This window comes from Amia ocellicauda, chromosome 12 (genome assembly GCF_036373705.1).
Source record: "Amia ocellicauda isolate fAmiCal2 chromosome 12, fAmiCal2.hap1, whole genome shotgun sequence".
Taxonomy (NCBI): domain Eukaryota; kingdom Metazoa; phylum Chordata; class Actinopteri; order Amiiformes; family Amiidae; genus Amia; species Amia ocellicauda.
The window spans coordinates 32,378,971-32,391,723 of NC_089861.1; the positions used below are offsets into that span (position 1 = coordinate 32,378,971).

The 12,753-nt window shown below is 46.0% G+C and overlaps 1 protein-coding gene across 1 annotated transcript; it reads right to left on the reverse strand.

The window, feature by feature from the left end:
- Positions 1-4,538: 4,538 nt before the first annotated feature.
- erfl1 (Ets2 repressor factor like 1) lies at positions 4,539-9,694 on the reverse strand. Its single transcript, XM_066717898.1, has 5 exons — positions 9,621-9,694; positions 9,150-9,384; positions 7,849-8,032; positions 6,865-6,994; positions 4,539-5,485 (listed from the first exon to the last, which is right to left on the reverse strand). Exons 1-5 carry the CDS (start codon positions 9,682-9,684, stop codon positions 4,539-4,541), a joined length of 1,560 nt encoding a protein of 519 aa, XP_066573995.1. The 5' UTR covers positions 9,685-9,694.
- Positions 9,695-12,753: the final 3,059 nt, after the last annotated feature.

Genomic DNA, 12,753 nt, shown 5'->3' on the forward strand with positions numbered 1-12,753 from the left:
CTGTTCAATTTCTCATTAATGCAATTATCTAACCAACCAATCACATGGCAGTTGCTTCAATGCATTTAGGGGTGTGGTCCTGGTCAAGACAATCTCCTGAACTCCAAACTGAATGTCTGAATGGGAAAGAAAGGTGATTTAAGCAATTTTGAGCGTGGCATGGTTGTTGGTGCCAGACGGGCCGGTCTGAGTATTTCACAATCTGCTCAGTTACTGGGATTTTCACGCACAACCATTTCTAGGGTTTACAGAGAATGGTGTGAAAAGGGAAGAACATCCAGTATGCGGTAGTCCTGTGGGCGAAAATGCCTTGTTGATGCTAGAGGTCAGAGGAGAATGGGCCGACTGATTCAAGCTGATAGAAGAGCAACTTTGACTGAAATAACCACTCGTTACAACCGAGGTATGCAGCAAAGCATTTGTGAAGCCAAAACACGTACAACCTTGAGGCGGATGGGCTACAACAGCAGAAGACCCCACCGGGTACCACTCATCTCCACTACAAATAGGAAAAAGAGGCTACAATTTGCACAAGCTCACCAAAATTGGACAGTTGAAGACTGGAAAAATGTTGCCTGGTCTGATGAGTCTCGATTTCTGTTGAGACATTCAGATGGTAGAGTCAGAATTTGGCGTAAATAGAATGAGAACATGGATCCATCATGCCTTGTTACCACTGTGCAGGCTGGTGGTGGTGGTGTAATGGTGTGGGGGATGTTTTCTTGGCACACTTTAGGCCCCTTAGTGCCAATTGGGCATCGTTTAAATGCCACGGCCTACCTGAGCATTGTTTCTGACCATGTCCATCCCTTTATGACCACCATGTACCCATCCTCTGATGGCTACTTCCAGCAGGATAATGCACCATGTCACAAAGGTCGAATCATTTCAAATTGGTTTCTTGAACATGACAATGAGTTCACTGTACTAAACTGGCCCCCACAGTCACCAGATCTCAACCCAATAGAGCATCTTTGGGATGTGGTGGAACGGGAGCTTCGTGCCCTGGATGTGCATCCCACAAATCTCCATCAACTGCAAGATGCTATCCTATCAATATGGGCCAACATTTCTAAAGAATGCTTTCAGCAGATTGTTGAATCAATGCCATGTAGAATTAAGGCAGTTCTGAAGGCGAAAGGGGGTCAAACACAGTATTAGTATGGTGTTCCTAATAATCCTTTAGGTGAGTGTATTGTGCTGTATTGAACTGCACTGTACTGAAATATACTAGACTAAATTGGACTGGAACGGACTGGGCTTGGCTGCACTATACTGGACTGTAAACTTTACATCAGTGTTGTATTGTTTTCTTCTGCAATACACTGTACTATACTGAACAGTACCAAACTACACTATACTACACTACACTACACTACACTGTACTGTGCACTGCTATGTCAGAGCCCACTGTATACCACTCAGCTTGTTATTGTTGTGTGCAGTGCAGTGCAGTGTTGTTTGTTGTGTACACCCCTCTCTACACAGCACAGCCCAGTACTACAGCTCCTGTAGTGTCTGTGGCCTGTTAGTCCAATATACAGATGCAGTATATCTACAGGGACAGGGAGGGAGCCTTCATTTCACTAGGGCACTGTTGCACAAGGGCCTGCGGGCACAATGCCAGCTCATAGACACTGGGTAGCTCAGAGACAGTGGGCAGTTTCATGACATTGGTAGCTCAGAGACAGTGGGCAGTTTAGTGACATTGGCAACTCAGAGACAGTGGGCAGCTCACAAACATTGGCAGCTCCAAGACTGTGGGCAGTCAGAGGATCTCCTTAGTCAAAGTGAACAAAGGGCTACAATGTTCACCTGTACCCTGCCCAGCGTCCACCCCATCCACTGTGGAGTCCTGCCCACTCTGCCATGCTGTGGTGGCATCTGGCCGGGCTGGGATAGTTTTTACTGGACAGGGCTGGGCTGGGCTGGGCTGGGCTGGGCTGAGGTGATTTGTGTTGGACTGGGCTTGACTGGACTTGTTTGTACTGGATTGGGCTGGTTTGTGCTGGACTAGACTGTTGTGTGCTGGGCTGGGTTGGTTTGTGCTGGACTGGGCTGTGGGACCCCTACCCAAAGGAAGCAGTTTTTTGTTGTTTAGTTTCTACCCCCCCCGCCCCCCAGTGTTGTCACCTGGCGAGAACTGTCTCTGTGTGAGCAAATCCCTCCCTGTCCTCCTCATGTGCAGCCCAGGAACTCTGCCAGCAATAGGACTGGAGTGTCCAACCATGGGCGCCAGTGTGACCTTTGCCCTTTGTCACAAGCAAACGGGGGTCACAGAGAAAGAGGGGAAGTGGAATTGAGAGTAACTTGCTTAAGCAAATTGCACTGGAGTGGTCAGTCACCATTTTAACCCCATTGTGACGACTGACTGACACATAATATTATATTATTGTTATTTTGTATATTTTCTTGCAAAACCCTCACTTTGTCTCTGAAGTCTCAAATTATTATGATTATTTTGTTGTAATATATATATATATATATTTATATAGATCTTTAATTATTATTTTATCTGGAACAACGATACAGTCATCTTTCATCATAATAATAATAGTCATAATAACTGTACACACTGGAAAACACACATAAAAATGCAATATTCTCTTTCTCTCTCTCACACACTTTTAAAAAGTAAGAATCAATTGAAGTGAAATATCATCATAACCAATTTCCTGTTATTAATATATATGTATACAGAATTTAATTCTCCCTGCCTCTCTCTCTCTCTCCCTCTCTCTCTATCTGTACACGCGTACACACACGCTGTCTGACTGCACATGTTGACAAGGAATAAATAGGTGCATAAGTAAATACATTGATGTGAAATCAATAAATACATACATACATACATACATAGTAGTTTTTGCAGTTTTCAAGGGGCAAGCAGAACACACAGATAATCAGTGACTGTGTATGTGTGTTTATGTGTGTCTGTGACTGTGTTGGTGTGTGTGTGTGTATGTCTGTCTGTGTGTCTATCTCTAGCCTGTCCTTCCGTCTTCATCTGTTCACTCGTTATACCACAGTACCAGCACAAGAGGGCGACACCGACCACAACTTGTATTGTACTCTATTGCATAATTCCACCAGTCCCACAAAATGTTTCCAATGCTTTACTACACTACACCGCACTCTACTATACTGTACTATACTACACTACATTGATCTATATTATCTATACTGTACTATATGGCACTACTGCACTTTGTGACAGGGAGCACTTTTGTGTGGTGTGCTGTTGTGTTGTGTTGTATTATTATTATTATTATTATTATTATTATTATTATTAATTTATTGGCAGACGCCCTTATCCAGTATAAGTGTATAGTGTTCTGTGGTGTTGTGTTGTGTTTGTTTGCTATGCTGGGTTGTGCTTTTGAGTTGTGTTGTGTAAATGCATAGCCCCAAACGGTCTATAAACTGGAACTCCATCAGTCCAGTCCAGTACAGTCACACTGTCACACCCACAATACCCCAGAAACACTGTTCTGCACTTGTTAGGCCAGGACCCCCCACACACACACTTCCCCCATCTCCCCACATACAAACACACTCACACTCACATACACCCCTCTCTACACAGCACAGCCTAGTATTGCAGCTCCTGTAGTGTCTGTGGCCAGTTAGTCCAATATACAGGTGCAGAGAGAGAGAGAGAGGAACAGAGAGGGAAAGGGGGAGAGAAGGAGAGGGAGAAAAGTAGAGGGAAAGAGGGAAAGAGAGAGAGCGAGAGTCCCAGTCCAGGAGGCTTGATTTATATTTAATGATATTTTACTCTGAATTGTGGATTTATCTTGAATCCCCTACAACCAAATATCCATTAATCATGATGCACTGGAATAATTATGAAGTGTTTGTATTAATTATCATTATTGCTGAATGCTGAACACCCCCCTCCCTCTCTCTCTCTCTCTCTCTCTCTCTCTCTCTCTCTCTCTCTCTCTCTCTCTCCTTTGACTTCTCCCTCTCTATCTCTGCCCCCCCTCCCCTCCTCCCCTGGGCACTGTTGTATCCTGCCCAATTAAGCAATTCAGAACTGGAACGGAAACCCCCCCACAGTGCAAAGAAGGCTTTAGAACACATCTGTGAGCACCTTGGGGGGGCAGAAGGGGAGGTGGCAAATTTAAAGAGCATTTAACCCTTCCCCCTTTCCAATCATAATAATAATAATAATACATACAAAATAAAAAACAGGCAAATTAGTGCAACAGAGTCTTTGAGCAACAAATACAAATAAATTGTGACCAACCAGAAAACCTCACGACAGATACTAAATACTCTACTAATTAGTTAAGTGGCTAATAATTATTATCTGCAAAGAACAGGACGACACGATTGCCGAGCAGTCCTCTTCAAGAGCCAATGAGAGAGGGAGAGGGGGAGAAGGGGAGAGGGAGGGAGAGGGGAAGAGTGTGAGAGAGATTCAGACAATCAGAGAGAGAGAGAGAGAGAGTGAGGGAGAGAGATAGAGAGATAGAGAGAGCGAGGGAGTGAGGTAAAGGAGGCCAGGTGGGGAGGGAGGGGTGTGCGTGTTGTCAGTGTCTCTGAGTGGCGGGGGGGGCGGTCTGTCCAGGGCCCCCCACTCCACAGGAGAAAAGGAGAGAAGGAGAAGGTAAAGGGGAGGAGGGGGAGACAGCAGAAGGAGAGGGGGAGGAAGAGGCAGGAGGAAGAGGAGGGGGAGGGAGGGCGAGAGGCGGCACAATCTGCAGGCTGTGGGTGGAGCCCGTGGGAGAAGCGGTGGGGGCAGGGGGCAGGGCCAGGGGCGGGGCCACGGCCGATTTCCTGTTGTCCATGAGGATTCCGGTGCCGTTGCTGCTAATGTTGCCGCCTGGCTGCCGCGCTGTCATATCCTTGACGACAGTGCCCCCTCGCCCCACCCCTCCGGGTCCCCCCCTGTAGTCTCTCTCGCTCTCGTTGTCGACCTCAGAGCTGCAGTCGCTCAGGTCAGTGATCTCCAGGTCGGAGTCGCTCTCGGGGTCTGCCTTCACGCCCCCCGCTCGCCGGTCCAGGGCAGCCTGGGCCCCCCCTACAGCCACGTTCGCCCCCCCGAGCCCCAGCCCTGTGAGGACCTGGGTGGGCGGACCCCCCTCCATTCCCCTCTCCCCTCTCTCCCTCTCCCTCTCTCCCACCGGCATCTCCATCCTGCTCAGAGAGAGGCTGTGGTAGGGGGGGGCACCCACCCTAGTCTGTGTCCCTCCTGCACCCCCCGCTCCTCCACCACTGGCTGGGGTTGCCCCCTCTGCCCCACCTGCCCCTCCGCTGGGCAGGAGTGAGGTGAAGGGGTTGGGGAGCTGGGAGAGGGGGGTCTGCAGGGGGTTGGGGTAGAAGTGGGAGGGGTAGAGGGAGCCCGGGGGCAATTTGGGGGTGCCGAGGGAGAAGGCTCCGGGCAGATAAGGGTTAAAGCCCCAGGGGTAGTCGCCAAAGGGGGGGGTGCGGCCGTACGGTGTCAACAGGGATGGCGGCTTGGAGTAGCACTGAGAGCCTGTGGGACAGACAGACAGACAGACATTAATAAGATATAAATAAAATAATAATAATAATAATAATAATAATAATAATAATAATAATAACTAGATTTTAGTCACCAAAGATACAATTTAGTATCAGTGACAGGGGTGTGTCATAGTGGCCAGGGGCGTATCATTGTGGACAGGGCATGTCATAGTGATCAGGGGCATGTCATAGTGGCCCGGGGGCGTTTCATAGTGGTCAGGACGTGTCATAGTGATCAAGGCGTATCATAGTGGACAGTCATCTGTGGCCCATTGTATAGCCGCTTATTATGTTACCACTGCCCCACTGGTCTGTGTGTGTGAGTGTGTGTGTGTGTGTGTGTGTGTGTGTGTGTGTGTGTGTGTGTGAGAGAGTTTGTCAGTCAGTGTGTATGTGTTTCTCAGTTTGATTGTGTGTGTGAAAGTCTGTGTGTTAGTGTTTGTCAGTCAGTGTGTGTGAGTGTGTGTAAGTATTCATGAGTGTGTGTGTGAGAGAGTTTGTCAGTCAGTGTTCGTGCATGTTTGTCAATCAGTCTATGTGTGAGAGAGAGAGTGTGTGTGAGTGTGTGTATGTGTGAGTGAGTTTGTCAGTCAGTGTGTAAGTGTGTGTGTGTGAGAGAGATTTTGTCAGTCAGTATGTGTGTGTGTCCAGGTCAAAGCCTGGATAAGTCTGGATAAGTGTTTGTATGTGTGTGTGTATTAGTATGCGTATCACTGTGTATAAGTGTATGTGCCTGTGTGTATTTAAGTTTGTGTGTGTGTATGTAAGTGTGTGTATATAAGTGTGTGTGTGTGTGTGTCAGAGTGTGTTTGATATCCTGTCTAATTTGCAGGCTGCCTGTTATTAGTAACACACCCAGAAGCAACATGAATATTGCATCACAGTACAGTGTCTGCACCCCCCTCTCCCTCTCTCTGTGCACACACACTAATGGGAACCCACAGGCCAAAGCAGCTTTCACAATTAGGGCCAGCCCCTCAGTATCAGGATTAAGAGAGAGAGAGAGAGGGAGAGAGAGGGTGGACACAGGGGAGTAAGAGAGAGGGAGGGAGAGGAGAGACACAGATTCCTCGGGACAGTCTGTGGCACTGGCCAGTCATCTGTCTCTCTCTTCCTCCCTCCCTCCCTCTCTCTCTCTCTCTCTCTCTCTCTCTCTCTCTCTTTCGCTTCTGTCGTTCTCCTTTCAGTCATGCATTTTATCTTTCTTTCTTTCTCTCTTTCTTTCTCCCTCCCACCTGTTCCTCCCATTCAAGCTACCATTCTCTCCCTGCTTTCCCCACTGTCAATCCCACTCCCTCTCTCTGTCTCTTTATCCCTCTCTATCCATGCCTCTCTTTCTCTCCCCCTTTCTTTCTTCTGCTCTCTCACCAGAGCTGAGGAAGGGGAAGGTAGAGTCCAGTCTGAGTTTGTCCGATTCGGGTCCTGGCGCCGCCCCCCTGTCAAATAGTGCAGCCCGGGCCGTGGAGTCTGGTAACCGCGGAAACAACGACTGCAGAGCCTAAGAGAGAGAGAGAGAGAAGGGAAGAGGTTAATACAGACACATTGACTGACTGACACATTGACGAACTGACTGACACACTGACTGACTGACACACTGATACACTCACTGCCTGACTGACTGAGTGGAATAAACTGGTGTTCAATAATCATTTTATTCATATCAGTCTGGTCAGCGATACTGATCCTGCAAAATTGTCCTCGACCCCCATCAGTGCAGAACACTGACAGAGGCTCTCACTCAGACTTCTCAAGGGCAGGATGAGTGGGAAGAACAGAGGGAGGAGAGGGAGGAGAGGGAGGAGAGAGAGAGAGATAGAGAGAGAGAGAGAGAGGGAGGGAGACTGAAGGAGCAAAGTCACGACAGTCCCTAGGGAGAAAGTAAGGGGAAGAGAGAGAGAGTGAAGAAGAAAAGAGAGCAAAAAGGAGAGAAGGATTTCACCGCCATACAAATCAATACTGTCTCTATATTTATTTATTTCAGTTGGCAGTGAGGAGAGGCTGTGGCTTCAGATGGTTGATCCCTGATCTTAAGTAGCCTGAATATAATTAAGCTCTGTCTGTCTGTCTGCCTTCCTGCCTGTGTATCTGTCTGTCTGTGTATTATTTTATTTCTTTATTGAAAGGGTATTTTTAAAAGGAAGGGATGGAATATTGTTATTCAATGTCTGTCAGTGTCTATGTCTGTCAGTGTCTATGTATTTTTCATCTGTGTCTCTCTCATTCAGTGTGTGTGTGTGTGTGTGTGTGTGTGTGTTTTTGTCAGTGCCTCTGTGTCTGTGTGTGTCAGTCTCTCTGTCTCTCAGTGTCTGTCTCTGTCCCTCAGTGTCCCCTCTAGGCACTTTGACCTCTGACCTCTGGGGTGAGGGGGCCGCATTCGGGGGCCGGGGATCCAGCAAAGTGGTTCTGGGTCAGGAGCAAGGGAGGGGCCGCCATATCCAGCAGAGGGTAGTTGACCAGGACCACCTTACTGAAGTTAAACTTGTAGGTGAAACGTTTGCCCTTTGTCTTGTGCAGGATGCGCTTGTTGTAGTAATACCTGAGGGGAGGGAGCGAGGTAGAAAATGAGTGAGGGAGGGAGTAGGGAGAAGGAGAGGTGGGAAGGAGAGGAAGGAGGAAGGGATTAGTACAGATACACACCTTCCATATGATAACACTGTGCTGAGAGAGAGACAGTGCATCATTCAGTCAGTGTGTCAGTCAGTCAGTCAATCGGACAGTCAGTCAGAGTGTGTTAGTCAGTCAGTCATTGTGTCAGTCAGTCAGTGTGTCAGTCAGGCCATCAGTGTGTCAGTCAGTCCGTGTATCAATCAGTCAGTGTATCAGTCAGTCAGTCAGTGTGTCAGTCAGACAGTGTATCAGTCAGTATGTCAGTCATTGTGTCAGTCAGTCAGTGTGTCAGTCAGTCAGAGTGTCAGAGTGCCAGCTGTAACTAGATGTTAATCGTGCAGTTAAGGAGGTCTAATCTGTTACACTCATCTGCAGAACACAGGGTTAATTAGAGAAAAGGCTGGTGTAATGAGGGGGGTGGGGGTGCACAGAGGGACAGGGTGTAGGAAAATACTGGGAGAGAGAGAGAAGAGCACAGAGTTGCTGTTTAACTGAGGAATGGAGGAGAGAGACAGAAAGACAGAAACACACAGATAGATAGAGAGAGACACAGCGACACAGAGAGAGACACAGAGACACACAGAGAGACACACAGAGACACACAGAGAGACACACAGAGAGACACAGAAACACAGAGAGACACACAGGGTCACAGAGAGAGACACAGACAGAGAAACACAGAGAGACACATAGAGACACAGAGAAACACAGAGAGACACAGAGAGACATAGAGACACAGCGACAAACAGAGAGACACAGAGAGACAGAGAGACACAGAGACACACACAGAAAAACATATAGACAAAGAGAGACACACAGAGAGAAACAGAGAGACACAGAGACACACAGAGACAGAGAGACACAGAGACACACAGAGAGACAGAAAGACACAGAGACACACACAGAAAAGCATATAGACACAGAGAGACACAAAGACACAGAGAGACACACAGAAACACAGAGACACACAGAGAGAAACAGAGAGACACAGACACAGGGACACACAGTGACACACAAACACACAGAGGCACAGAGAAAAAATGCACCTCAGGGCCCGGCTCAGCTTGTCATAGTTCATGTGCGGTTTGCACTTCCTGATGCCCCAGAGCCGTGCCACCTCATCAGGGTCCTTGATCACAAACTCCCCGTAGTCCCCCTGCCAGGCAATCACGCCCTGGTACTCCTCCTTCTGCAGCAGCTCCAGGATAAAGTGCCAAAGCTGGATCTGCCTCGAACCTGGGCTGGACTCCGGCTTGTAGGCCCAGTCAGGGAATGCTATGCCTGGAAGAGAGAGGGAGAGGGACAGACACACAGAAACACATGGAGATACAGGGTTTAGTATTGTGGAGTTACTGTAGAGTCATTCACTCACTGACTGACACACTGACTGATACACTGACTGACTGACACACTGACTGACACACTAACACAATGACTGATACACTAACACAATGACTGATACACTGACTGACTGACTTAACATTACAGTACAATGCATAGAAAGAGAGAGGGGTTACCTGGGGTCCAGAGTGCAGGTACCGGGGGGGTCAGGAGCAGGTCACTCACACAGTTACAGTCCATAGCCACCCTGAGTCACACCTGAGAGGGAGGGGGGGTGGAGAAAAGGAAAAGGAGAGGTTAATATAGACATACCAATGAGACACCACCGTACATTCACACTGCACTGGGACAGAGAGAGAGGGAGGGAAGAAGACACGGACGAAAAGAGTTACGATTCATAGAGACACACAGACAGACAGAGCAGGTTAAGAGAAGTTCTATTAGTTGACTCTGAGCTAAACTATAGAATAATTTATAATATACTATGTAATGCTGCACTATAACATGCTGCACTAAAGTATACTATATTACACTAATATACTGTACAACACTATACTATATTACACTATACAACAGTATACTATACTACACTATATCATATTACACTAGACTATACTCTATTACACTATGCTATGCTGTTTACCATATAACACTAAAACTATACTGCAATAGACTTCCATGCTACACATTGTACTACACTTTACTAGTATACACTTCTCTATACTATTCCATATTACACTATACTATACAATACTATATTACACAATACTATGCTACACAATATTATACTATACTACAGTATCCTGTACTTTATTACACTATACTATGCTATGCTGTTTACCACTAAAACTATACTGCAATACAGACTTCCATGCTACACAACATTATACTACACTTTACTAGAGTACAATACTCTATACTATTCCATATTACATTATATACTATTGTAACGTACTTTATTACACTATACTATAATATTAATATTGAATTACAATGTACTGTGTGTAGATAATAATGCTGAATATGAATCCATGGTTCTATTAAGGCGTGTTAGTATGAATTATCATTACAGCATAATTAAAACTTCAGTTGTAATAATAATAAATGTATACATACATACATATATACATAAAATTGTATAATTGTGTGTCTATGCAGTGACTTTTAAACACGTACTGCATATGGGAAATCGTCAATTTTGCGCACGAATGGCTATGGCGCACGGAGTGTGCGTGTATATGTGTGTGTGCTTTTATATTATTTTCCTATATATACACACACTCCTCCCTCCTATTTTCTCTCGGTGTGTTTTTCTTTTTTTTCTGCTTCTGTGCAGTAATTTTCCGTTTGATTTCGGAGGTAATGCATTTTTTACAAATCAAAGAGGATGCTCCCTCGTCTCTCGTCCTACCCCCCCCTCCTCCTCGTTACTCCTCCGTCCCCCCTTCTACCTTCCCTCTCCCTCTCTTTCTCTCTCTCCTTTCTGCACCCCCCGCTTCCCCCCAGGCCCCCCCGGCGGCGCGGCGCAGATTACAGGCACGGATCATTTCCTTGTTAGTTTTGATTTGGAATCTGAGGGCTTTCAACTTCCCATCACCCGCAGGAACATTTTAACAAGTAGCGCCGGGAATTCAGCGAGGGGGAGCCGCCGCGAGAGCAGCGCACCGCACACACACAGACACACATACTAACACACGCACACACAGACACTAACACACACACATATACATTAACACACACATACACACACATTAACACACACACTAACACACACATACTAATACACACACTCATACACTCACATACTAACACACACAAACACACATGCTAACACAGACACACAAACAGAAACACACATACATTAAGACACACACACTCTAACATGGACACATAAACAGGCACTTAAATACATAGAAAAACACAGGTTCACACTAATACAGACAGACAAACACACTCATACACACTATCACAGACACACTAACACACTATAGATACATACACAACACTCACACATATGTACACACTGACACACGTGTACAGATAACACACTTATGTACACAAACACACACACTTTATTAAGTGAGATAGACACAATCACACACACACTTTTAGACATAAACTATATCCAGATAAACACCCCCACACACACTGATTTATATGCATAGTCAACCCCACACACACGTTTAATAACAATTATTTGCTTATTGACTACTTAAAAGGGAAAAGACAGAAAGAGAGAGGGGGGAGATGGAGAGAGAGAAAATGACAGGATGGAAGCAGAGGGAATGAGAGAAGTGTGGACAGTGGTCAAGAGAAAGACAGAGAGAGGAGAAATGTTGGTTGCCAATCTCCCAGCTGACCAGTCCCCCCTTCAGACAGGCTACAACTGAATCAATCAAATAAAACAATAAAAAAAAGCAAAAATTAAACAAAATTGAAAACCTGACTGAAAATGTAGATGTTTCACTTGAGAAAACTGTTTTTTAACTGTGTCCCAATAAAACTCTACATCATAACTCAGTGTATCAGTCTGTCTCTAACCCCCTCTCTCTCTCTGTCTCTCTCTCCATCTCTCCTTCTCATTTTCTCACACACAGCACAACACAGTGCCACAGAGCCCTCCCGCAGGGCACAAGAAGGAGGATGGATTTGCAGGAAAAGTTGAAAAGACAGAGAGGGAAAAAAGGACAGAGAGAGAGAGTGAGAAAGTGTGTGTGTAAGAGAGACCTTTATAACTGCTTAGTTAAAAAGGTTAATTTTATTATTATTATTATTATTATTGTTATTATTATTATTATTATTATTATAGTGGTAATAGTAGTAAATCCTCCCCCAGTACAGATTCGGAAGTGCTAAAATGCAGCTTTTGAAGATGCTTCTCCTTCTCCTTAATTCTTCTTTTCCTTCTTCTTCTGTTTCTTGAAGGATACAAAGGCAGAGCAAAATAATAAATGCAAGGAAGCACAGCTATCAAAGCCCGGGAAGACATCATAGCTCTGACACACTAACACAGAGGAGAGAAAGAGAGAGGGATAGCAAGAGAGGGGGAGGCAGAGAAAAGAAGAGAAGGCCAGGAGAAAAGCAAAGCGGGCAAGAGGGAGGAAAAGGGACAGATATAGAGGGAGTGTGACAGGGATCAAAATGGAAAGAGAGAGGGGAAAAGAGGAGAGAAAATAAAAGAATGGAGGGAGCGAGAAAGAGAGAGATAATAGTGAAAAGTGAGTGAAAGACACTGATAGTGGACAGCAGGTAGTGTGGGAAAGGGAGGGGAAGAATTTGAGTGTTGCACAGGAGCTCTGTAGCCCATCA